At 41.7% G+C, this 25,146-nt stretch overlaps 1 protein-coding gene across 1 annotated transcript in view; it reads left to right on the plus strand.

The window, feature by feature from the left end:
• gpcpd1 (glycerophosphocholine phosphodiesterase 1) overlaps positions 1-25,146 on the plus strand; it is a 43,948-nt gene that overhangs the window by 9,454 nt on the left and 9,348 nt on the right. Inside the window, exons 3-19 of the mRNA XM_061929912.2 lie at positions 6,192-6,282; positions 6,374-6,458; positions 8,152-8,227; positions 8,729-8,770; positions 9,991-10,114; positions 11,217-11,460; positions 11,534-11,696; positions 11,770-11,899; positions 11,976-12,030; positions 16,937-17,029; positions 17,110-17,184; positions 17,348-17,387; positions 17,498-17,556; positions 17,626-17,691; positions 17,766-17,902; positions 24,462-24,597; positions 24,671-24,831. Coding sequence (XP_061785896.1) covers positions 6,192-6,282; positions 6,374-6,458; positions 8,152-8,227; positions 8,729-8,770; positions 9,991-10,114; positions 11,217-11,460; positions 11,534-11,696; positions 11,770-11,899; positions 11,976-12,030; positions 16,937-17,029; positions 17,110-17,184; positions 17,348-17,387; positions 17,498-17,556; positions 17,626-17,691; positions 17,766-17,902; positions 24,462-24,597; positions 24,671-24,831 — 1,777 coding nt within the window. The remainder of the gene's footprint in view (positions 1-6,191; positions 6,283-6,373; positions 6,459-8,151; positions 8,228-8,728; positions 8,771-9,990; positions 10,115-11,216; positions 11,461-11,533; positions 11,697-11,769; positions 11,900-11,975; positions 12,031-16,936; positions 17,030-17,109; positions 17,185-17,347; positions 17,388-17,497; positions 17,557-17,625; positions 17,692-17,765; positions 17,903-24,461; positions 24,598-24,670; positions 24,832-25,146) is intronic.

Genomic DNA, 25,146 nt, shown 5'->3' on the forward strand with positions numbered 1-25,146 from the left:
TGATACGCTCTAATAAAATGTTATGATCGACGGTATCGAAAGCAGCGCTAAGATCAAGAAGCAGCAACATAGATGACGCATCAGAATCCATCGTTAGCAGTAGATCATTAGTCATTTTTGCGAGGGCTGTCTCTGTAGAGTGATTTGCCCTGAAACCGGATTGAAAAGGTTCACAGAGATTGTTAGACATTAAGTGTTCATTTAGCTGCTGTGCGACAATTTTTTCGAGGATTTTCGAGATAAACGGAAGGTGGGACACCGGCCGGTAGTTTACCATGAGGTCAGGATCGAGGTTAGGTCTTTTGAGCAAAGGATGAATAACCGCTTTTTTGAATGCTAGTGGAACAGTGCCAGAGGAAAGTGATAAGTTTATAATATTTAGCACTGATGGACCTAATAATACAAAAAGCTCCGTAATAAGTTTCCCAGGAAATGGGTCAAGTAAACATGTTGTTTGTTTTGTCCCCTTAACACATCTTAACAATTCCTTTAATGTTATTTCATCAAAGAGAGAGAAACTATTTTGGAGGGCGGTATCCTTCGTAGATACAGTCGTATCTGTGTTAATAGAACCCAGTTGTAGCTGCGATGCATTGTCTTTAATCTCCTTTCTAATGAGTTCAATTTTCTTATTAAAGAAATTCATAAAATCATCTGCTGAGTGGGTGGAGCTACTGGGAGGAGTCCCTTGTTGGGTTAGCGATGCTACTGTACTAAACAAAAATTTCGGATCATTTTTGTTGAGGTGGATGAGATTTGAGTAATATTTAGCTTTAGCTAGGGTAAGCATGTGTTTATAAGTTATTAAACTATCACTCCATGCTTGATGGAAAACCTCAAGTTTAGTAGCGCGCCATTTGCGTTCCAGCTTTCTACATGATAATTTATGGGCTCTAGTTTCTTCTGTAAACCATGGGGTGCGCCTTTTAGGGGCTCTTTTAAGCTTTAGCGGTGCTATACTATCAATGGTGTCGCGCAGGGCGTCGTTAAAGTTGTTAGTGAGGTTATCAATAGAGCCGACATAATTTGGGAATGGTGCCATTACCGAAGGCAGTATATATATATATATATATATATATATATATATATATATATTTATATATATATATATGTGTATATGTGTGTGTGTGTGTATATATATATATATATATATATATATATGTATGTATTTGTGTATATATATACATTTATGTATGTGTGTGTGTATGTATACATATATATACTGTATATAAACATATGTGTGTGTGTGTGTGTGTGTGTGTGTGTGTGTGTGTGTGTGCTGATATACTGTACGTCCAAAACCAGTGAAGTTGGCACGTGTGTAAATCGTAAATAAATCAACCCTTTTCAACTTATATTCAATTGAAAAGACAAAGACAAGATATTTAATGTTTACTTTTTTTTGCAAATAATCATTAACTTAGAATTTAATGGCACCAACGAATTGCAAAAAAGTTGGCACAGAGGCATTTTTACCACTGTGTTACATGGCCTTTCCTTTTAACAACACTCAGTTGTTTGGGAACTGAGGAGGCCAATTTTTTAAGCTTTTCAGGTGGAATTATTTCCCATTCTTGCTTGATGAACAGCTTAAGTTGTTCAACAGTCCGGGGTCTCCGTTGTCGTATTTTACGCTTCATAATGCTTTATAAATAAAGTTGATTTGATTTGATAATGCGGCACACATTTTCAATGGGAGACAGGTCTGGACTACAGGCAGGCCAGTCTAGTACCCGCACTCTTTTACTACTAAGCCACGCTGTTGTAACACGTGCAGAATGTGGCTTAGCATTGTCTTGCTGAAATAAGCAGGGGCGTCTATGAAAAAGACGTTGCTTGGATGGCAACATATGTGTAAATGTTCTGTTTTTGCATTACGCATTATTATGGTACACTCTTTTAGTGTATTTACGGTAACTCCCAGCATGCATTGCTCTATGCGCGGGCTCCGGTTGTTAGTCGGTTATGTGAACGGCAGTGGCCGGTTTGTTATTGTGTTCCCTGAACTTAAACTCAGTAAAGTATACGTATAAAAAGAAGAAGGTTGTCGTAATTGAGTTATCAATGGTAGCAGAGGATGTCTAACAACGCTAACTACATAGTCCCTTCTGCGTTTGAAGAAAAGAAGTCATATGAAAGCTGGAAAAATTAAGTTGAAATGTGGATACGTGTTACCGACCTCAATAAGGAGAAACAACCATTAGCTGTTGCTCTATCACTGAGGGGGAGAGCTAGAGATACAGCTTTGGAAATACCTACGGATGATTTGAACAAAGATGATGGGATGAAGACCCTTGTAAAGGCATTGGATAATGTATTCTTAAAAGAAGAAAAGGACAGAGCTTATGATGCATACACGGACTTTGACAAGATCCGGAGAGAAAACGAAGTTTCCATGGTGGATTACATCGTTCAGTTCGAGCAGAGGTACAACAAAATGCGCAAATTCGACATGGTTCTTCCCGACGCTGTTTTGGCATTCAAGTTGTTGGATACAGCCAGTCTCGATGTTAAAAATGAACAGCTTGCGCTTACAGCTTGTTCAACACTTACATTTGCAAGCATGAAATCAGCTTTAAAAAGGATTTTTGGAGACAATGTGCAGCCGCCCACATGCAGCGGGGGAATTCACATGCGCAAAGATATTGCTTTTTATGTGGATCAAAGGAAAAGAGACGGAAAGAAATTTCGTTCCCAACCCGACCAAAAGAGGGCGCCATTGACTGGCTCAAACCCACTAGATAGGTTCGGCAGGATGTCTAAGTGTCATACTTGCCAACCCTCCTGAATTTTCCGGTAGACTCCCGAAATTCAGCGCCTCTCCCGAAAACCTCCCGGGACAAATATTCTCCCGAAAATCTCCCGATTTTCAGCCGGAGCTGGTGGCCACGCCCCCTCCAGCTCCATGCGGACCTGAGTGACGTGTCGACAGCCTGTTTTCACGTCCGCTTTCCCACGATATAAACAGCGTGCCTGCCCAATCACGTTATAACATCTAGGGCTTTTAGAGAGTGCAGTGCACAACTGCGCACACAACAAAGAGACAAGCAGAAGAACGAGGAAGATACAGCCGTGGCGACGCCGACGACGAGTAAGATGAAGAAATACGCTTGTAAGTTCCAAGCCGCAGCTGCGATTGGACCTGGATAGCCTCTGGGAAGAAGTAGTGGAGTACCAAGTGCTTGGCACAACGTTCCCTCTAAGGTGTGCGCCTGCGCAATTGCGCATTGCTCAAGCGTCCTCTGCGCACAGCAAATATATGCCGCGCACCAAATCAAATCCCATCTGAATTCAAAACAAAATAAACACATTTATTCTGTGTAATTTTGCAATGCAACTCTGAGTGACAGTGACAACAAACGGCCCTAACGGTATTTGTCAACACCGTTCAATTGAACACCGTTCAATTATTGTAACATCTATCGAGATGCTTCGAGGACAGGAATTATATTGATCACTTTATTGAGCAAAACTGTTTATATTGGGCCATAACCACACCAAAAACATGAGTACAAAACTTCTATCTCGAAAAACTAGTCATTTTCTGCCGTACAAATCAGGCCAAAACCAACTTGTCATCTGTCACCAACATGCATACCACTAAGCCACTGGTGCGTTTATGGCCACACAAAAAGTCGGGACAACTCAAATACCACACAAAGTTACACTATGACTCCTCAGTCATACGTGTGTTTATTCTACTGTCATTTATTATTAATGTTAATTTATTGATATTAATCATGGAATGCTGTTACTAGAGAAAGTTACAGGAATGTACACTTCATCCTATGCTTACATTTCATTGTGCAACATGAGGATGTTTAAGGGGAACTAAATGTGATCTCTGAAAGGGGTACAAATGATTTCCAAAGCAGGACCCCCACCCAGACATATTGTACAATACTAATCCATAGCTTATGAAAAACAAGATTTCTTTTATTTTCATTACAAGTGGGCCAAATCACTAATATTACAAAATAATCTCATGAAAATGACTCCTCTCATTTGAGTGTTATTATAAAAGATTGGTTTGAGACAGGTGTGCTGCTGGTATTGCCACGTGTGCTGTTGCTCACATGTGCGCCACTGAATGCTCAGGGAGTTTTTGTGTTTGCTCAGACACATGAACAATTAGAGGGAACATTGCTTGGCAGTGAAGATCTTCCTCAGGAAGCAAGGATTGACCAGTTTTGGGCCATGCTCGGGAGAGATGGAAGATACCAGACTCTAGTGCATTCTAGTGCATTTGATGAAAGCACTTCTGTGCGTGCCACACAGCAATGCATCATCAGAGATGGTGTTCAGCATGGTTAGAAAAATAGTGACAGAGAATAGAACAAGGATGGACAATATATATATATTTTGTGAATTATATATATATTTATTTTATTATATTATATATATATATATAGCTAGAATTCACTGAAAGTCAAGTATTTAAAAGAAATACTTGAATTTCAGTGTTCATTTAATTACACATATACACACATAACACTCATCTACTCATTGTTGTACTTGAAAGTACAATGCTTTGCAGCCAGTAGCACAGCCTTTGAAGGAGCATAGATGTGGGCAGCATCTGTGAAATTTTATTTGCAGGAAAGGTTGATTGGCAACATTAAATTGGCCCTAGTGTGTAAATGTGAGTGTGAATGTTGTCTGTCTATCTGTGTTGGCCCTGCGATGAGGTGGCGACTTGTCCAGGGTGTACCCCGCCTTCCGCCCGATTGTAGCTGAGATAGGCTCCAGCACCCTCGCGACCCCGAAGGGAATAAGCGGTAGAAAATGGATGGATGGATGGAGTGAGTTAAGGGTTGACTTTCAGTGAATTCTAGCTATATATATATATTTATTTTATTATATTTTATATATATATATATATATATATATATATATATATATATATATATATATATATGGTTGGGGCGTGGTTAAGAGGTTAGGAGTATATTTACAGCTAGAATTTACCAAGTCAAGTATTATATATATATATATGTATATATGTATATTTGTATATATATATATATATATATATATATATATATATATATGTATATGTGTACATGTATATGTGTATATATATATATATATATATATATATATATATATATATATATATATATATATATATATATATGTATATATATATATATATATGTATATATGTATATAAGAAATACTTGACTTTTGAGTGACATACAAGTTACTACAGTAACCATAGGAACTACGTCACAGTGAGTGTCAATCAGAGGCAGGTTTCTACAGCAAAGCCTTGCAGAAAAGTGATATTGTATCGAATATGAGCATGTTTTTTTACCCTTTGCGTTTATGTTTTGCCGTGTTTGTTGCTTGCTCGATTGAAAAAGATGCTGATCAATGAGGTGGTCTAGCTGGGAAGTAGAGGAACAACGTTCATATATTCTGAATATTCTGTGTTTTATCGTTCATAGTTAATATTGTAAATCCCATATTCTGTATTTTGATGTACATTCTAAGTGTCTTATTCAGTAAAACACAAAATGTAATTCCGTCTTTGTGATGACCTGTTGTCGTTTTTAGTATCAGTCATTATTGTGTGTGTTTGTACCATCATGTGATCAGTTTTTATCCTTTTTGCGGAATCTTGGGATTTTTTTCACCAATGTACAGCAACCTCCACTGTTGAAAGTGTTCATGAAAAGAGATCCAAGCACATACAGCAGATCACATGGCATGGCTGCATGTAGTGCTGCAATACCAGCCTCCTTGTAACACCCGCGTCACGTGACTTCAAACTTGACACCTCATTGGCTGGTTCTGAAACAGGATCGATTGCTTCAGTCTTAATTTACTGAAAGTGGGTCTGCACAGATTTTTTTTTACACTGAATTATAAAACACTGAATTTTCATACACTGAATTTTAAAACATTGAAATTTTCAACAGGCGTTTTGCTACTGACTTTTTTTCATCGATATTGTCAGCATAATTTGATGTAAAAAAAAAATCAGTTCACAAAATTCAAATGCAAAACATTGAGTTACATAGATTCTGTGTAAAAAAGCTTTTGTAATAGAGACACAAATTAATCGTATAGTTAGCGAATTAAGTACACTTTTGTATTTTTTTGTGGACACTTACAAATGAGTTTTGATGCCGAAAACGTGTTGCGTCTTATGAAATGCTGTGTTGAAAGTTGAAAATGTTCCTCAGGGGAGGTAATTGCTGTAGTTGGAAGCTGTGAAGCGTTGGGCTGCTGGAGCCATGAAAAAGCAGCAACCTTGCACCCCCACAGTGACGAAGGGTAGGTTTGACTTGTCATTACAATCCTACGACACATTAGATGTGCCTTGTTTTGTCCTGAATGTTTTGCCGCGTATGTCCTTTCCTTCCAGGAGTACATGGACGACAACGCTTGCCATCCCCATGGGAGTTGTCGTAAAATATCGCTATTTTAAAGGCTTCTTTCTGGAGTCAAAGGTGAGTCATTTGTTAACATTTAACACATATTGTCATGGGTGGAAATTGGAACCTCTATATTTGATTCTTCTTGTACAATTTGGCCACACATATTTGGCGGGGATTGGTTGATCTGGCGTGATTTGGTGTGATTGCGAATTCCTGGTGGTACTGTTTAGTACTGATACCAATTCAACAAATTCTGACTGCTGGGGATAAAACATCCGATTGTTAGCTTTAAAAAGAGCCGATGAACATGCCTCTACTCCAAATGGTCAAATGACAACTTTACGTTGACTTTGAAACAATCCCAAAACGAGAAGGCATTTAAATATGGCCTGTACAGTAAACAATCGTGTAATTATCCCAAATTATGTATTGTTGAGACAAGCAGCACTAAGTCAATCCCCTGTCTGAGCATGTATCTGTACAAGCAACAAATTCCTTGGCGTAGGCTAACAAAAAGTGAATATTTACAGGTAGCTGCACATTTCTGAACTAAAGCTCACTGATGTTATTTGTAAGTCTTTTGGCAGTGTGCACATGGCCACCTTTTTAAGGGCTTGTTTTTTCCTATGACTTGGAATGAATGTCTGAATCATGCCTGTTCTTGATGGACCTGAATTTCTCCAACATTGTGCAACTTCTAGAACTGTGTCAAGTTAATAGTAGCCCACTCCACAAAAGGTGGCCGCAAGTGTGCCCTATTTCTTCATGTAGTTGCAAGTAGCATTTATTTACACATCTGCGGAAAGTACTAGAATTAAGGGTAGGGCATTTATTAGGGGCAGGGGGCATTTGTTTGTGCATTTTTTACAATAATATCAGATAATGACAAAATATTATGTATTTTTTATATATTTAGCATTGATCAGCTAATACAGTATTTCAACATATAGTTCCTGAAGTATTTGTTTACTCAACTGCATTACTAAATGTCAATTTAGGGTAGGGCATTCATTGGTTTGTGCAAATGCATTTTACTGTATTATTTAATACTAATGTTAACTGGTATTATTAATTTGCAATAAATACACTTAGCAAGATAAGCAGAGGGCAAATTAAGTTTTAAATAGGGGTAATGTACTGGTAATGTACTGTATTTATTATTAGAGTCATTGTCATTGCACATTAAGAACAACACAATTGTGGAATACTGATGGCAGAAGCTGCCATGCAACGTATGACCCATTAGGGGCAGTTAGGGGTTTGGTGTCTTGCTCAAGGAGACCTCGACATCAGCTTGCCAGGCTGGGATGGAACCAGTAACCCTCCGGTTACAAGGCGGCCATCCTACCCATTGAGCCATGCATTAATTTTAGTTCAGCAGCTTTGACTTCAGAATGCTCCGTGCGGCTGGCTTTACAGATGCCATAGTTGCTTCTGAGTTGGTGTGTGTTGCGCTGCTATCAGTTATAATTAATCCACCTTGTCTCCTAACTGAGGTGCGGCGTTTATTTATACATGTAGCAATTATTCGAGGTGAGGCGTCCACTATTTCGCAAAATTTTGTATTCAACCACAGTAAAATGTTTCAGCACATATATTTTTTCATCTACACTAATAAATCCCACATTTTCAGAGACAACCCCCACCCCCAAGGTGACTGACGAGGTTGGGTCTGGCCCAGAGATGACTTGAAGAGCAGACTAACAAGTTTTAGTGCAATGTGTGCTTGACTATAACAATTTTGTACCAAACATTGGACTTGCAGAGTGCAGGCGGTCCTTGTCAGGTGATAGTCAATATGTGGGAGACCCATCATCAGCCCCGCAGTTTGAGCTCCACAGGTATAGATCAACAGCTGTGCTTGGGTTGGGCAACAAAAAAAGAAAAAGAAAAATGTTTTAAATTCCTTGTTGAGCTTCTCTTCTTCCCTGCCCTTGCACTTGACATGAATGCTGCCTGTTTTTTTCAAACAACTCTTGGGCCTTGGCGCTGTTTATTTGTAGTTTAGTGTACATCGTAAATTTTTTGTCCAACGTTGACTTATGTGGCTTATTCAAAGCGATCCGGATGATAACATACAAGCTTTGTCATAGACTAAACACCGCAGTTAATGTCGATAATAAACCAAAATCCTGCTTGGCACCCGTGCCTGTGACACCTGACCTTTAATATGTTTTTAGCAAATTGTATTTTGTTTATATCTTGTAGCTTTTGATTTGGACTTATGAAATATAAATCCTGTAGGTTGTAATTAAGTTATTAATACATTGCTCTGGCTTGATTTTGTTTTTCTTTGTCTATTTCTACCATTGCTTTTCCTGACGCTGTTTTCTTCATCACAGCATCTCACCTGAGTGTAAGCGATGGCCATTTTGGAATACACAGTAAGTAACAAGGAAACGTTTAATTTTCTCTGCTCTATTTGGCACTCTACCCAATCCATCCATCCATCCATCCATTTACTACCGCTTGTCCCTTTACTACCCCAATTAATGAATATTTTTGTTGTCCATTTAAATACATAATAGCTGCACATTTTAGTTTTAAATAAATAAAATAATTTGTTAATCATTTATCACTGTTAAATGGTTATAGACACATCACGATGAGTGAATTTCTGCAAAGTTGAAATTCTTATTTATAAGGTGAATATTTTCATATTGGGAGCATAAAAAATACTTTATAACCTTGTAAATACATTGTAACATTGTTAGTAGAGCCCTTTAAACATGAAATAGTAGATCAGACCCTAAATGCCTTCTAATAAAAGTTGGCCACACGTACTTTTCCGTTTTTTTTTATTTCTCAAGTTAAAATTTTGTGTGCGTGAAGTTGAGCAATCAAATCAGATATTGCTTCATTGCTATTGGGCAGGGCTTGTAGAGCAGCAGCTCGAGCTATGTTCACATTGCTTCATATGATGCCTAATTGACATTTTTTTTGTTAAATTGGATAGTTTTATGTAGTCGTTTAAATTATGAAATTAATATAAATGGAATGTGTCCGTGAAGTGATCCGCAAAATACGACGTCACACGGGCCACAGTGTGTTTATGGTAGTAAACATGGCTCCCATTCGTTTAGGTGTCGGTCGTGGCCCATTTGTGGCAATTTAAAAAAAAAAATTGTGCAACCCTTGTCAACATTTTCTTAACCAAATCATTTTGTTTAGGAGATTAAGAAGGAAGAAGGCAATAATTTTGTCTCACAGTTTGTGGGGTATTTTCTTCTACGTCTGAAAAGCGTGTGGGTGAGTAGACTAAGCCAGGAGTGGTGAACATTGATGTGGAGTCTTATTTTTACTACTTACTGTTTTCTGTTCATTATTGTCCACCGGTTATTTTTGCAATTATCGATTTTGGCAAATAGTTAATTATTGCATGCAAATGAGGCCTGGGTCGGATCTGAAAAAATGGAGTGAGTTGTAGTGTTCACACTGACATGAAAATATGTGTAAAAAAAGATGCATATAATGTGAAAATAGGCATAAAACATATCCTTCATCCTCAACAGTTGAGTATATTCCCTGTCAGAAACCACAGATGATTATCTCGATAAGCGCATTATTTCCTCTTTATTGATAAACATTTGTTTTTTCTTTGCAGATGGGGTGAAGTGTGTCGACAATGGTTGGTTGACGTGCCAGACGGAGATTCGCTTGCGTCTGCACTTTTCCAAGACATCTCCGGTGTCTATCACTAAGAAGAAGTTTAAGAAGTCTCGCTTCAGGTAGCCAAAGACTCTACAGCTGCCCCCTTTCATGCATGATGAAACACAAGCACTGACCGCACTTTAACCTCCGCTAAAGCTTAAAGATTTATCATCCTTGGGATGGAATGGGGCGGTATAGCTCGGTTGGTAGAGTGGCCGTGCCAGCAACTTGAGGGTTCCAGGTTCGATCCCCGCTTCCGCCATCCTAGTCACTGCCGTTGTGTCCTTGGGCAAGACACTTTACCCACCTGCTCCCAGTGCCACCCACACTGGTTTAAATGTAACTTAGATATTGGGGTTCACTACGTAAAAGCGCTTTGAGTCACTAGAGAAAAGCGCTAAATAAATATAATTCACTTCACAAATAATTCACTTCACTTCCTCAGATTCATCTGCAATCTTAATCCGTAAAAGGAAGTCATTTATTAAACCAGATCTATAAGTTCTTCTGGATCTACTTGGAAAAAAAACATCCGTGTTCATTAGTACTTTCACGCCATAATCTTGGATTAATTATTTTTAAGGCCATTAAGGAAACAAATGTAATACATCAAAGTGTTTTTTGTCTGTAAATGCCTTCAGTGATTTTTAAAATGAAATGTAAAAAATTGCAACATTTCTGCAAAGTATTTCTTAAAAAAATAGAATTCTCAAAAAAACTTTTAAATATATTTTAAAGTATGTTCGGCATCTCAAATATTTTTAAGTAAGCGCATTGCCTTTTAATTTCGACTAAACATCGCTTTTGTTTCTCTACTTTGTTCGTTTACGTATTTCTTTAAGAAAGAGAAGTGTTACCAAACAGACGGAAAAGGGTTTTTAAGTTCTTGCTTCTCCTTGGCACTATTACCAGCCATGACTGCTGCTTGCCAAAAGCTGGGCTGGAATGTTCTTGTCGACTCCATGTGTGCTTTTGCGCCGAATGCCTCTTCTTTTTGTTTGCCTTCATACTCACTACTCCGGCATGAGGTGATGCATGGCAATACCAAATATACACTTTCTGGCCCTCCGATTTAATGTGCACTTTGAAAAACAGATACCGCTCTACTGAGCCAAAGGTTCCATACAACCCCAGTGCTAATGCAAGATGCAACAATTTGTTCACAAAACATTTTTTCAGGATCAAATTGACCCTAGAGGGCATCGAGGAAGAGGAAGAAGACGAGGAGGAAGACATAAAAAGCCCCTCAGCCCTGCAAAAGATGACCACCACTATGGAGATTAGCATGATCACCGCTAAAGCCTACAAGTCGCGCCACTCTCAACCTGAGTGCGGTTATGCCCTGGAGCCTTTGCGCTGGACTGAGTACAGCATCCACACCATGGACCCTGACAATCTAGAGCTCACCTTCGAGTTCTTTGAGGTAAAGTCATTGTCCAAGCCACAGGAATGGCTCCTACCACGACTTTGTCTTCATTCCGGGACATTTACAACAGGAGGAGCTGAGTGAGCCTGTGGTCCAGGGCGACGCTCAGCCGGGTCACGTTGGCACCGCCTGCCTTCTCTCGTCCACCTTCCGGGAAAGCGGCAAGGACAACGGCGTGGTCACGCTGCCCATCATGGGACGCAATTCCCGACAGACCATCGGCAAAGTCCGAGGTAAGATCTTGTAGACCTGCTAACCGTGGAAGAAGGCGACCATGAGGAAGCACAACCGGCTATTCTGTTGCAGTGGACTACCTGGTGATCAGGCCCATAGCGGGGCTGCAGTGCGACATGAGAGCATCCTTCACCAAATACTGGAAAAAAAGAAGCGCTTTGGATGTGGGGCACAGAGGAGCTGGCAGCTCGCACGCCGCCAAGTAGGTCTCCCAGCACCTGAATCACTTGACTAAGATCCGAATAATTCTCTTGAAATATGCTACTTGTCTTTCACAGGCACCACAAAGTGCGAGAGAACACCATTGCCTCGTTCAAAAGCGCCGCCGAGCATGTATGTTGTTCAGATGATTGTTTACCTAATCACACTTAAGTTTCATTCTACAATTTTTCAGCAATTTAGGATAAGTGTGAGGTCTCATCATAGTGTAATGGCCTACAACAGGAATTGTGTGTGCGTGTGTGCGTGTGTGCGTGTGTGCGTGTGTGTGTGTGTGTGTGTGTGTGTGTGTGTGTGTGCGTGTGTGTGTGTGTGTGTGTGTGTGTGTGTGTGTGTGTGTGTGTGTGTGTGTGTGTGTGTGTGTGTGTGTGTGTGTGTGTGTGTGTGTGTGTGCGTGCGTGTGTGCGTGTGTGCGCGTGTGCGTGTGTGTGTGTGTGTGTGCGCGCGCGTGTGTGTGTGTGTGTATGTGTGTGTATGTTTCTCCAAGAATCAATATTGTGGACTGGTGATGTGCGATACCACTGGTTTTCTTTCCGATTCAATCCATCCATCTTCAACCGCTTATCCGGAATCGGGTTGCGGGGACAACAGCTCCAGCAGAGACCCCCAGACTTCCCTCTCCAGAGCAACATTAGCAACTTCCTCCTGGAGGATCCCAAAGCATTCCCAGGCCAGAGAGGAGATGTAATCCCCCCCATCTGGTCCTTGGCCAGCCCCGGGGTCTCCTCCCAGTGGGACGTGCAATGAGGATCTCCCTAGGGAGACGCTCGTGGGGCATCCGCACAAGATGCCCGAACCACCTAAGCTGGCTCCTTTCCAAGCAAAGGAGCAGCGGCTCTACTCCGACTGAACTTCTCACCCTATCTCTAACGGAGATGCCAACCACCACTCTGAGGAAACTCATTTTGGCCGCTTGTATTCGCGATCTTATTCTTTCGGTTATTACCCACACTTCATGACCATAGGTGAGAGTAGGAATGTAGCTAGCTCGGTAGACCAAGAGCCTATCCTTCTGGCTAAGCTCTCGTTTCGTCACAACAGTGCGGCAGAGAGACTGCAATACTGCCCCAGCTGCTCCGATTCTCCGGCTGATTTCCTTCTCCATCTTTCCCTCACTCGTGAACAAGACCCCGAGATACTTAAACTCCTCCACCTGGGACAGAGTCTCATTCTCTACCTGGACTGTACAAACCATTGGTTTCCTGCTGAGTACCATGGCCTCAGATTTGGAGATGCTGATCCTCATTCCAGCCGCTGTACACTCGGCTGATCCAGTGAGAGCTGAAGGTCACGAACTGATGGTGCCATCAGGACCACATCATCTGCAAACAGCAGTGACGCAACCTTTAGCCCCCTGAGACGTATACCCTCGCCGCCATGGTCACGACTCTGCCTAGAAATCCTGTCCTTGAAAATCACAAACAGGATAGGTGACAGAGCGCAACCCTGGCAGAGACCAACCTCCACTGGAAACGGATCCGACCTACATCCAAGCACCCGGACACAACTCTCGCTTTGGTTGTACAGAGATTGATTGGCCCTCAGCAGTGTCCCCCTCACCCTGTACTCCCTCAGCAACTCTCACAGGATCTCCCGGGGGACCCGGTCTTACGCCTTCTCCAAATCCACAAAGCACATGTAGACTGGATAGGCATACTCCCAGGCTTTCTCCAGGATTCCCGCAAAAGTAAAGAGCTGGTCAATTGTTCCATGACCAGGACGGAATCCACATTGCTCCTCTTGAATCTGAGGTTCGACTATCGGCCGGACCCTCCTTTCCAGTACCTTGGCGTAAACTTTCCCAGGGAGGCGGAGTAGTGTGATACCCCTGTAATTAGCACACACCCTCTGGTCCCCCTTTTTGAATAGGGGAACCACCACCCCAGTCTGCCACTACCTTGGCACTGTCCTAGACTTCTACGCAAGGTTGAAAAGGCATATCAACCAAGACAGCCCCTCAACACCCAGAGCCTTCAGCATTTCTGGACGAATCTCGTCAACCCCCGGAGCTTTGCCACTGTGGAGTTGTCTAACTACCTCAGTGACTTTACCCTGAGAGATCAACGTCAATCCTCCATCATCCTCAGGCTCCGCTCCTGTCAGGGAGGGTGTGTCTGATGTAGTTCAGGAGTTCCTCACAGTGCTTTTTCCAGCGCCCTACGACTTCCTCACTTGAAGTCAGCAGAGTCCCATCCTTGCTGGACACAGCTTGGATGGTTCTCTGCTTCTCCCTCCTGATGTGCCGTATGGTCTTCCAGAACAGCTTTGGTGCCACCCGATAGTCCTTCTCCATAGATTCCCCGAACTGCTCCCACACTCTCTGCTTAGCCACGGCCGCTGCCCTTCGGGCCTGTCGGTACCTTGCAACTGCCTCCGGAGTCCCCTGGCATAACATACCCCGGTAGGACTCCTTCTTCAGTCGGACGGCTTCCCTGACCACCGCTGTCCAGCAGGGTGTTTGAGGGTTACCACTCCTTGAGGCACCTAAGACCTTCTGGCCACAGCTCGCAGCTGCAGCTTTAGCAATAGAGGCTTTGAACATTGCCCATTCCTATTCAATGTCCCCAACCTCCACAGGGATGGCAGAGAAGTCCCGCTGGAGGTGGGAGTTGAAGGTCTTCCGGACAGAGGACTCCTCCAAACGTTCCCAGTTCACCCACACTACACGCTTGGGTTTGCCAGGTCTGTCCAGAAATGTCCCCCGCCATCTGACCCAACTCACCACCAGATGGTGATCAGTTGACAGTTCAGCCCCTCTCTTCACCCGAGTGTCCAAAACATACGGCCTCAGATCAGCTGATACGATTACAAAATCGATCATTGATCTTTGGCCTAGGGTGCTCTTGTACCAGGTACACGTTATTGATTCTTTTATATATATATTTTTTTCTGTATTGTGTAGTTATAATTATATACTTTTACTTGTAATTGTATTGAACTGTGGACCACAGGAAGACTAGTGATTTGTTGAGACAACCAGCTAATGGGGATTCTTAATAAAAATCAAAATCAAACCTATGAGCATCCTTATGATGCTTGAACATGGTGTTTGTTATCGCAAGTCCATGACTAGCACAGAAATCCAATAACAATCCACCACTCGGGTTCAGAACAGGGAGACCGTTCCCCCCAATCACGCCAGTCCAAGTATCACTGTCATTGCCAACGTGTGCGTTGAAGTCCCCCAGCAAGACTATGGAATCCCCTGCCGGTTCCCCATACAGGACCCCATGCAAGGTATTCAAGAAGGCCGGATACTCTGAACTCTTGTTTGGTGCGTACGCACAAACAACAGTCAGAGTTTTTCTCCCGCCAACCTTAAGGCGAAGGGAGGCGAACCTCTTGTCCACTGGGGTGAACTCCAATGTACAGGTACTCAGCCGGGGACTCGTGAGTATCCCTACACCCGCCTAGGCCCTCACACCCTGAGCAACTCCAGAAGTGAACAAGATCCATCCCTTGTCCAGGAGTGTGGTTTCAGAGCCCTTGCTATGCATAGAAGTAAGCCCCACCAGATCCAACCGGTAGCGCTCCACCTCCCGCACCAGCTCTGGCTCCTCCCCCACCAGCGTAGAGACGTTCCACGTCCCAAAAGTCAACCTCTGCTGCCCCGAATTGGTTCGTCTGGAGCCTCCACTTTCACTGCCATCCAATTGGCAGGGCATTTGACCCCACTGGTTCCGACCGCGGGTGGTGGGCCCACGTGGCGCAGAAGATGGTATGTCCACGTAGCTTCTTCGGACTGTGCCCGGCTGGGCTCCGTGGCTAGCCCGGGCACCAGGCGCTCGCTGACGAGCCCTGCCTCCGGGCCTAGCTCCGGAGGAGGGCCCCGGGCTTCCTCCGGGCCGGGTAACGCATCTTCTTCTATAGAGATTATCGTAACCCTGATGGGGGGGGGCATTCGGGTGCTACACCTTGCCCAAGGGTGACCCGGAACTGTGTAAAGCAGGGGTGTTCAACTCCCTGAGGCTTTATACAAGCCCACGTACCATTCCGATTCAATACCGAGTTAAATTCAGGCTGGTATTAGCAATACCGATCCAATACTGATACTTTGTGCACATATACCTAACGTGGCTGGTAAAGTAGAAGCAATAGTGTATTTCAAGCGTTCTTGGGAAATCATCTTCGAACGATATAAAATCATAAGGCTAAACAAATAATGGCGTTATTCTGCACTAAATGCGTTATCTCGTTTATATTGAACTCTGTCCCTTCAAATAGCCTACCATAGAAGGATACATACACTTGCTGTTATACTGAGTCACTCATTTTATGTGTCAGTAATTTTCTTAAATAAACAAATGACAGACTGAAAGACTGAGCACAGCACAGTGTGTCGCTGCGTATTACGTATTTACCCAGGCGGAAGAAAAGGTAGTTCCCACCAATTCCGTTTCATTTACACAATATCTAAATGATTTACTTACTTTACAGTGTGATCCTGTTAATGGTATACGGTACATTATCTCAAATAACTAAAGGATCAGATGTATCGATATTTTGATATGAGAATCAATATTGGAGCATAAAGATATCAATATTTCAGTATTGATTCACACAACCACTATTGTGTATTTTATCCACTTTCTACATGTTGTGTCCAACAATAGATGCCATGTGTAACATACAACAACATAAGGACTGGGACAGAAGGATATAAATGTTTGCAACACTAGCATAACTGCGTAATGTTATATGCTAACATTATATCTTTACAACAACATAATGCTAGGTTTGCATTTTCGCTGAAGAAAAACAACACAATCAAACTTAAAGGTCTTACGTCTGTAGCTGACTGACTCAGAGCTCGGCCCTCATTTTAAGATTTCTGATGAAGCCTATAAAACAAGTTTTTCCTCTATGAACACACAGATTACACAAGCAAGCATTTGATTTCTCTTACGTTTGGTGCTCATTAACAGGTTCTAGGGTTGCATGTTAGTTTTTACAACCTCATTTAAAAGTAACTTTTAAACAATTGTGGGCCTTTAATGCGCTACTCTTTGTGAACCTGCAGGGCGCCCCTTATGTGGAGTTTGACGTCCACCTCTCCAAGGACGCTGTTCCCATCGTGTACCACGACCTTACCTGCTGCATCTCTACCAAGAAGGTGGCAACACCCTATAAACAGGCACACAAAATTCACTTATTGAGTCAGACAATTAAATATTATACATTTTTTTCAAACAGAAAAACAACCAGACTCTGGAGCTCATTGAGGTACCAGTGAAAGACCTGACATTTGATCAGCTGCAGCTTCTGAAGGTAACAAGCACTAACCTGCACATCTTTATCGTACCTATTTAAAACAGTTCATAGATCAGACAGCCATAAAAAAGCTTGATAAGAAAATAAGTTGCTCTGCTCAAACCCACAATTTGCTGTAAGGAGGAAATCAACTGGATTATTGTGACATTATTGTGTTCAGCTGGCTCATGTTGCTGCCATGAAAGAAAACGATCTGAAAGGTAAGTTTTCTACTTTTTGTCCAACACGGATCTTTAGAAAGTGCAATAAAATGCTGACCGCGCAGTAGCACCGAGTCACAAACCAACACTTTGGATTTGTTTTGTTTTAGACATACTGGAAGACGAGGATGAGATTGATGAGCATCAGCCCTTCCCGTCGCTTTCGCAGGTCGTTGCCAGCACCTACACACCTTGTCGCTTTAAAATGCTTCAAATAATTCCTCATTTGTCTCTACAGATTTTCCAGGCCCTTCCTGAACATGTGGGCTTCAACATTGAGCTGAAGTGGATCTGTCAGATGAAGGTCATAAAACATCTGAGAAAGAATCACAAATAAGTGCTGAGAAGTGTTTATTGGTAATCTTTGATCTCGACCAGGACGGGTCATGGGACGGCAACATGTCAACCTTCTTCAACATGAACAAGTTCCTGGACATCATCCTGTCTTGCGTTCTGCAGAATGGAGGCAAAAGACGTGTAGTGTTCTCCTGCTTTGACCCGAATGTCTGCTCCATGTAAGCTTGTATAGAAAATCTACCGTCTTATAAATATGTCATCTAATTAACTTCAACCCAGACTAAACTGCAAGTCATTTCAACAAATTACTCGTGATGGGTAAATGATGCCTCAGTGAGTGTGTGGCCCACTCTCTTTTTGTATTGACACTGCCTGATAATGTGTTTCATAAAGGTTATCTGCCATCATCTGTATTATGCAAGTCATAACATTAATACATAGTTTGCAAATATAATTGTTTTTTAAACAAGATTGTGCAAAAAATAATATGAAATGCACAGCTCTGGTCAATGAGCAAAATAGTAAACAGGAAAAGATGAACAATTACCTTTATGAGTGCTATAAGATCAAAATGATCCCACACTTTGGAATTTTTCATAGTTCCTTTTAGATCGATGATGAAAACGATGTCAAAGACAACAAGCCACGCTTCCGATTTCTTTCAGTATGAGCTGTCACTAGTAGACTTAAAGAAGTGCTTCCTAAAAACACAGTTTGGCACTTCACATTTATATGACAGTGCAGTTTTCAGTCACTTTCTTAAAGTGACACACATCGAGGCACCAACAGACACAGCATCACTCCTTGTGTTTCATAAGGCACCAATTCTTTAGTATTGTTTGCCTCACTACTGCAACTACCACTAACTGATCACAACTTAAATTAAACTAACCTCATGTTAACTTGCTTAACATTCACTTCTGTAACATAATGACTAACTTAATCAAATGTATCTTCATCGAACTTTACTGTTATTCATCTTCGGCAAACTAGCTCACTCACTAATTTAACGTTACTGACTTCATAATAATTTAACTATGACTTTACTAACTTCAACAAACTTTAATAATCAATTGACTTCTAAATAACTTAACCTAACTTAAAGGTGCCATGTGTAATAATGTGGCCAGAAATGGTACTGCAATCACGGTCAAAATTATGTAGTTCCCTCCCACTCTCCATGACTGAGGTTGCCAGATACGCAGCCGAATTCGAATCCTACTCCAAGGAACTTCAAATGGCAATCGACGAGTCATACGCTGCAGGTTTCTCTTGTTTATGCTTCTTGCAAGATGGTTTACGGAGTAATTATGCCACATTTTACTGATGTCGATTAGCCAAATGTATTTGTAAAGTAACGCAGCAATGTTTTCGTCGTGAGACATGGGACAGATTGTCTAGTTTGACCGCATGGACCACCATCGATATAATAATATATAATATATTATATATCGCTTAGGCCTACTTTGATGGCAAGCCAAGGCCAACACTAAAATTACCGCCACATTTCGATCAGCATAACTCCATGTTGCATCCATACCTGAGGCACTGCATTCTCTTCCATGCAAAGTCCAACCCACTTTACGCATAAACCACGTTACGCATAAATCATATAGCCTACTACCATGTCAATACACCAAGTAGAAAATCATTACATGTAATGCATTATATTGTGCCAAGCAAATACCACCCCATATTTGTTTGATGCACATACAGTACCAGAAACCGCAATTAGCCGTGCTAATGTTGGAACGCATTTCCTCAGCGTATCAGCATATTGAGAACGAAATAGGCACTGACACTACCTATATTCTCATAGGTTTTATTTGTCGAAAATATATGTTGTCCTGTCAGTTGGATGACACATTGACATACAGGCTAACAGGCATATATTTCCCCCGTTAGCCTATTTGTCGATGTGTCATTGACCGAGCTAGCATGCTAAGTATTACACTAGTGTGATGGTGCTTCGCTCCTTAGCATTCGTTGCACGAACATACTGGCTTTGTTAGACAAGATCATAGACTGTATTGGACAATATAGTTTACATACAAAATGTCAATTTCCATTTATTACAAGTAATAAGAAAACGTAAATGCATTAATTACCTATTAAGGAGGATATTAGCAAGTTTGGCGACAGACGAAAAAATCTTCTCCGCCTTCAATCGTCTCCCATCTTTCAAAAGCATCCCCGATACAAATCCTCATTTTGTTCCTGGCTTTGTCATGAATAAGTTTAGAATCGTAACGAAGCCTTTTAGATATACTAAGGTCTGACATGTTTACTAACTTTACCAGTGGCAGTAGCTGGTGGTGCATAACTGGCAACCTGGATGTGATACACTCAGTCTTTTTTTATTGATCAAATGGGGGCGGGGCATCGAAATGAAAACAATAACAAGATTTTGGGGCTGTAAATCTAATTTTGAAATGAGCATATCCTGGCGGAACTACTGTTATCAGTTATAGAGGTATTTGAAAATAACATCATTTATTAATGCCTTTTGACATATCAGGGCCATTTAATGATGACTTGACATGAAATTATTACATATGGTACCTTTTAAAAGGACCTACTTCTAACTAACCTGCTAACCTGATTTAGAATTAATTCATCTAACTTTGGGGTGTCGTGGCTCAGTTGGTAGAGCGGCCGTGCCAGTAACTTGAGGGTTCCAGGTTCGAATCCCCGCTTCCACCTTCCTTGTCACTGCCGTTGTGTCCAAGATACTTTACCCACCTGCTCCCGGTGCCACCCACACTGGTTTAAATGTAACTTTTACAATGGGTTTCACTATGAGTGGCACCCAAAAAACAGTCAGTCTATCCCAGGATCAGATGTCGCTACCATAGTAGGTTACCATGGTTACCACCACCAAGTATAGAATGAATCTTCTTTTAAGACAATTGCTGACAATATTGCCAAGTATTACAATACGTCGGACAACTTGCAACAGTTGCCGCAAAATACAAATACAGTTTACTACAATGTACTGCAAAGTGAACTGTGACTGTGCATCTGTTTTTTTTTTTTACAGTAATGGGCGTGTTCTAAATAACAGTAAAACAAAATACATGATTCTGGGCCATAAACATACATTAAATGTACAGCTTCTGTCCCTTACTTTAAAAGGTATTTCTTTGGAGCAACTTCTATTCAGTTGAACACACTGCAAAGACAAGATACAAGGAACTTAATTTTTGTTGCAAATAATCATTAACTTAGAATTTAATGGCAGCAACACATTGCAAAAAAGTTGGCACAGGGACATTTTTACCAGTGTGTTACATGGCCTTTCCTTTTAGCAACACTCAGTACCCGTTTGAGAACCGAGGAGACCAATTTTTGAAGCTTTTCAGGTGGAATTATTTCCCATTCTTGCTTGATGTACAGCTTAAGTTGTTCAACGGTCCGGGGTCTCTGTTGTCGTATTTTAGACTTCATAATGCGCCACACATTTTCAATGGGAGACAGGTCTGGACAACAGTCAGGCCAGTCTAGTACCCACACTCTTTTACTATGAAGCCACACTGTTGTAATACGTGGCTTGGCATTGTCTTGCTGAAATAAGCAGGGGCGTCCATGATAACGTTGCTTGGATGGCAACATATGTTGCTCCAAAACCTGTATGTACCTTTCAGCACTAATGGTGTCTTCACAGATGTGTAAGTTACCCATGTCTTGGGCACTAATACACCCCGTACCATCACAGATGCTGACTTTGATTGCTCAGTGGCCTAGTGGTTAGAGTGTCCGTCCTGAGATCGTTAGGTTGTGAGTTCAAACCCCGGCCGAGTCATACCAAAGACTATAAAAATGGGACCCATTACCTCTCTGCTTGGCACTCAGCATCAAGGGTTGGAATTGGGGGTTAAATCACCAAAAATGATTCCCGGGTGCGGCCACCGCTGCTGCTCACTGCTCCCCTCACCTCCCAGGGGATGAGGGTGATCATCAAATGCAGAGGATAATCTCACCACACCTAGTGTGTGTGTGACAATCATTGGTACTTTAACTTTAACTTTTAACTTTTGAACTTTGCGCCTATAACAGTCCGGCTGGTTCTTTTCCTCTTTGGTCCGGAGGACACGACGTCCACAGTTTCCAAAAGCAATTTGAAATGTGGACTCGTCAGACCACAGAACACTTTTCCTCTTTGTAGCAGTCCATCTTAGATGAGCTCGGGCCCAGTGAAGCCGGCGGCGTTTCTGGGTGTTGTTGATAAATGGCTTTCGCTTTGCATAGTGTAGTTTTAACTTGCACTTACAGATGTAGTGCCAAACTGTAGTTACTGACAGTGGTTTTCTGAAGTGTTCCTGAGCCCATGTGGTGATATCCTTTACACACTGATGTCGGTTTTTGATGCAGCACTGCCTGAGGGATGTAGGGTCACGTTGGTTTTCGGCCTTGCTGCTTACGTGCAGTGATTTCTGCAGATTCTCTGAACCTTTTGATGATATTACAGACCGTAGATGGTGAAATCCCTAAATTCCTTGCAATAGCTCCTTGAGAAATGTTGTTGTTAAACTGTTCGTCAATTTGCTCACGCATTTGTTCACAAAGTGGTGACCCTCGCCCATCCTTGTTTGTGAATGACTGAGCATTTCATGGATGGTGCTTTTATACCCAATCATGGCACCCACCTGTTCCCAATTAGCCTGTTCACCTGTGGGATGTTCCAAATAAATGTTTGATGAGCATTCCTCAACTTTATCAGTCTGTTTTGCCACTTGTGCCAGCTTTTTTGAAACATGTTGAAAAAATAACAAAGTTTACCAGTTCCAACTTTACGTATCTAGTCTGTGCAGTGTATTCAATTGAATATAGGTTGAAAAGGATTTGCAAATAATTGTATTCTGTTTTTATTTACAATTTACACAATGTGCCAACTTCACTGGTTTTGGGTTTTGTAATCTGCGGGACAGAATCCCTCTGCCATTTTCAAGTATGTTTTTTTTTTGAGTGGTCAGTTTGAAGCGTCCCTCGGTCTCTGACTCCCTCGTCGTCATGTGATATGAGTGCGTGACTGTTATGATTTTGCTTACTCGTTTTGATGACCTGCCTTATCTTGCCTCTGATTGGCCAGTCCGTAATGTTTCGCCCTAACCTTAGCCAATTGTGACTCATCATACGAACACCAACCAATCATCATGGATTTTCTCTGTATCATACGGAGAAAATCCATGATTGGTTGGCAGTTTTGATGGATGTTCTCATTCATCCAGATCATTGGATTTTGTCCTTTTTTTTGGGCTTGGAATCGCAGTCCATTTTATTTATTTGTAGCTTGTAGCTTTGATGTAAGCTACCTCGCCACATGGGACTAAAAGCTACTTGTTAAAAAAGTAGCTAAGCTACCGCCAAGCTACTGTATGTAGTTAAGCTACATAGCTTAGCTACATGTAGCTTGTTACTGACCATCACTGCACGTGCCACCCTTGGGCACCTCTTAGACACGCCACTGTTATGGGGATCCTATATACATAACAACATGTATCAATAGGTAAGAAAAGTTGGTTTTGAATAATAGGACCCCTTTACGCTGAATGCATTTAACAGAAAGCTTACTCTCAACAAATAAATTTGTAGGGGAACTGCACTTTTTTTGCAATTTTGTGTATCCTTTATAATCCTTATATGAGACGAGCACACGTGTGTTTCTTTTTTTATGCATTCTTACTTGTAAATGAACATAAATTAAAGTCAGCTAAAAGTTAAGCCTACGAGAGACGCGGTCCGCCTATGAAGCGCTGTAAAAAACATCCAAACACCTCCATGAAAATTTTATATACACACTTTAAGTATGTATGTAATGTAATATAGTAACAGGCACACTCATAATAATGTCTTAAGCATACAGCGGCGCATTCATTTTATAGATGCATCACGTCATTCTTTCCTCTAACAACTATTACTTGGATGCCTGATGATGATGGGATGTTCAAATCTTGCTGTTTAGATGATGAATTAACCATAATCATAGCGAAGGGTTAGAAAAAAGCCGGTGCAGCAAAATAATGTGTTTTTGTGTCTTTCTCGCCATCTCGGTTCATGTCCACAACCTTTTTCTATGAAGGTGAGAGGCATGATTTATAATCTAGATCTAACTTTCAACAGAGTTACCAGGTGATCATAAGCAGAAGATCAGTATGTCAACACTGCAGCTGCACAAGCTAATTAGCTCTCTGTAACATGGCGCGGCTACAAATTGTTTCTCTGCGTAAACGCTTATAATAACAACATGACTAAAACTTGGTTAATATTCAGGTCATGAGATGTAAACGGGGTATTGTGTGTGCTTTGGATGCTTTTTAGAGTGATTTAGAGGCAAAATGGATTATTCCCATTAACACCATTGCTAGCCACCTACAACAAGCAGATTATTACAAATTAGAATGCAAAAAAAAGGTGCAGTTCCCCTTTAAGTACTGTATGATGTCTTAAAATGACATAGTTACCGCCACCATAAGGTTCCATCCATCCATTTTCTACCGTTTGTCCTTTTTGGGGTCGCGGGGGGTGCTGGAGTCTATCTCAGCTGCATTCGGGCGGAAGGCGGGTTAAACCCTGGACAAGTCGCCACCATGAGGTTATTTTAAAATTTCAAGAAATGGGATAAGAAACGAGTGATTCGATTTTGGGACCGATCCGGATCCCCGTCTAGATTCAGGATTTTTTGAAAGGATTATTTTACTTTTGGAAGACCGAGCCTGGCGTACGTGTCCGCTCTCCGAGTGCTTTTTTGTTATGCTTGTATCTATGTTTGTCCTACAGGGTGCGCCACAAGCAGAACAAGTACCCAATCCTCTTCCTGACTCAGGGAATCTCCAAGATGTACCCGGAGATGATGGACATCCGCTGCCAGACCACAGAGATTGCCATTAGCTTCGCCCAGAGCGAAGACATCCTGGTAGGAGACGATGCGTTTCATTTCAATTGTTCTGGTTATGAAACAACTGAAAGAAAAATGTTGTATCCCGCAGGGAATCAGCGCTCACACTGAAGAGCTGCTGACAAACCTGAGCCTGATCGGGGAGGCGCAGAGCAAAGGCCTGGTGGTCTTTAGCTGGGGCGACGACAACAACGAGCACGAGAACAGGAAGCGGCTGAGACAGCAAGGCATCGACGGCCTCATCTATGACAGGTAACAACGCCCGTCTTCATGCTTGCCACCACAAGGCTCTGTTTATTGGTGTTTTAGCAGGAATCCTATTGCCTTTACATGATAACCACCTTCAAACTGCATCAGAACAAGAATCCTGTTGATTTTTGCTGATATCTGAATGAATGAATTGTATTTATTCCGGTAGACAGACATATATAGCAACACTTCATCACTCTTTGTAATTTGACAGACATGCAACGGCACCCACCGAAAAGGGACATGGGAAAAAAGTAAGAATGCTTATCCATGTCCCGCCCCTAATTTACAACCAATTGATATGCTTGTTATATATGT

This window comes from Nerophis lumbriciformis, linkage group LG34 (assembly GCF_033978685.3).
Source record: "Nerophis lumbriciformis linkage group LG34, RoL_Nlum_v2.1, whole genome shotgun sequence".
Classification (NCBI taxonomy): domain Eukaryota; kingdom Metazoa; phylum Chordata; class Actinopteri; order Syngnathiformes; family Syngnathidae; genus Nerophis; species Nerophis lumbriciformis.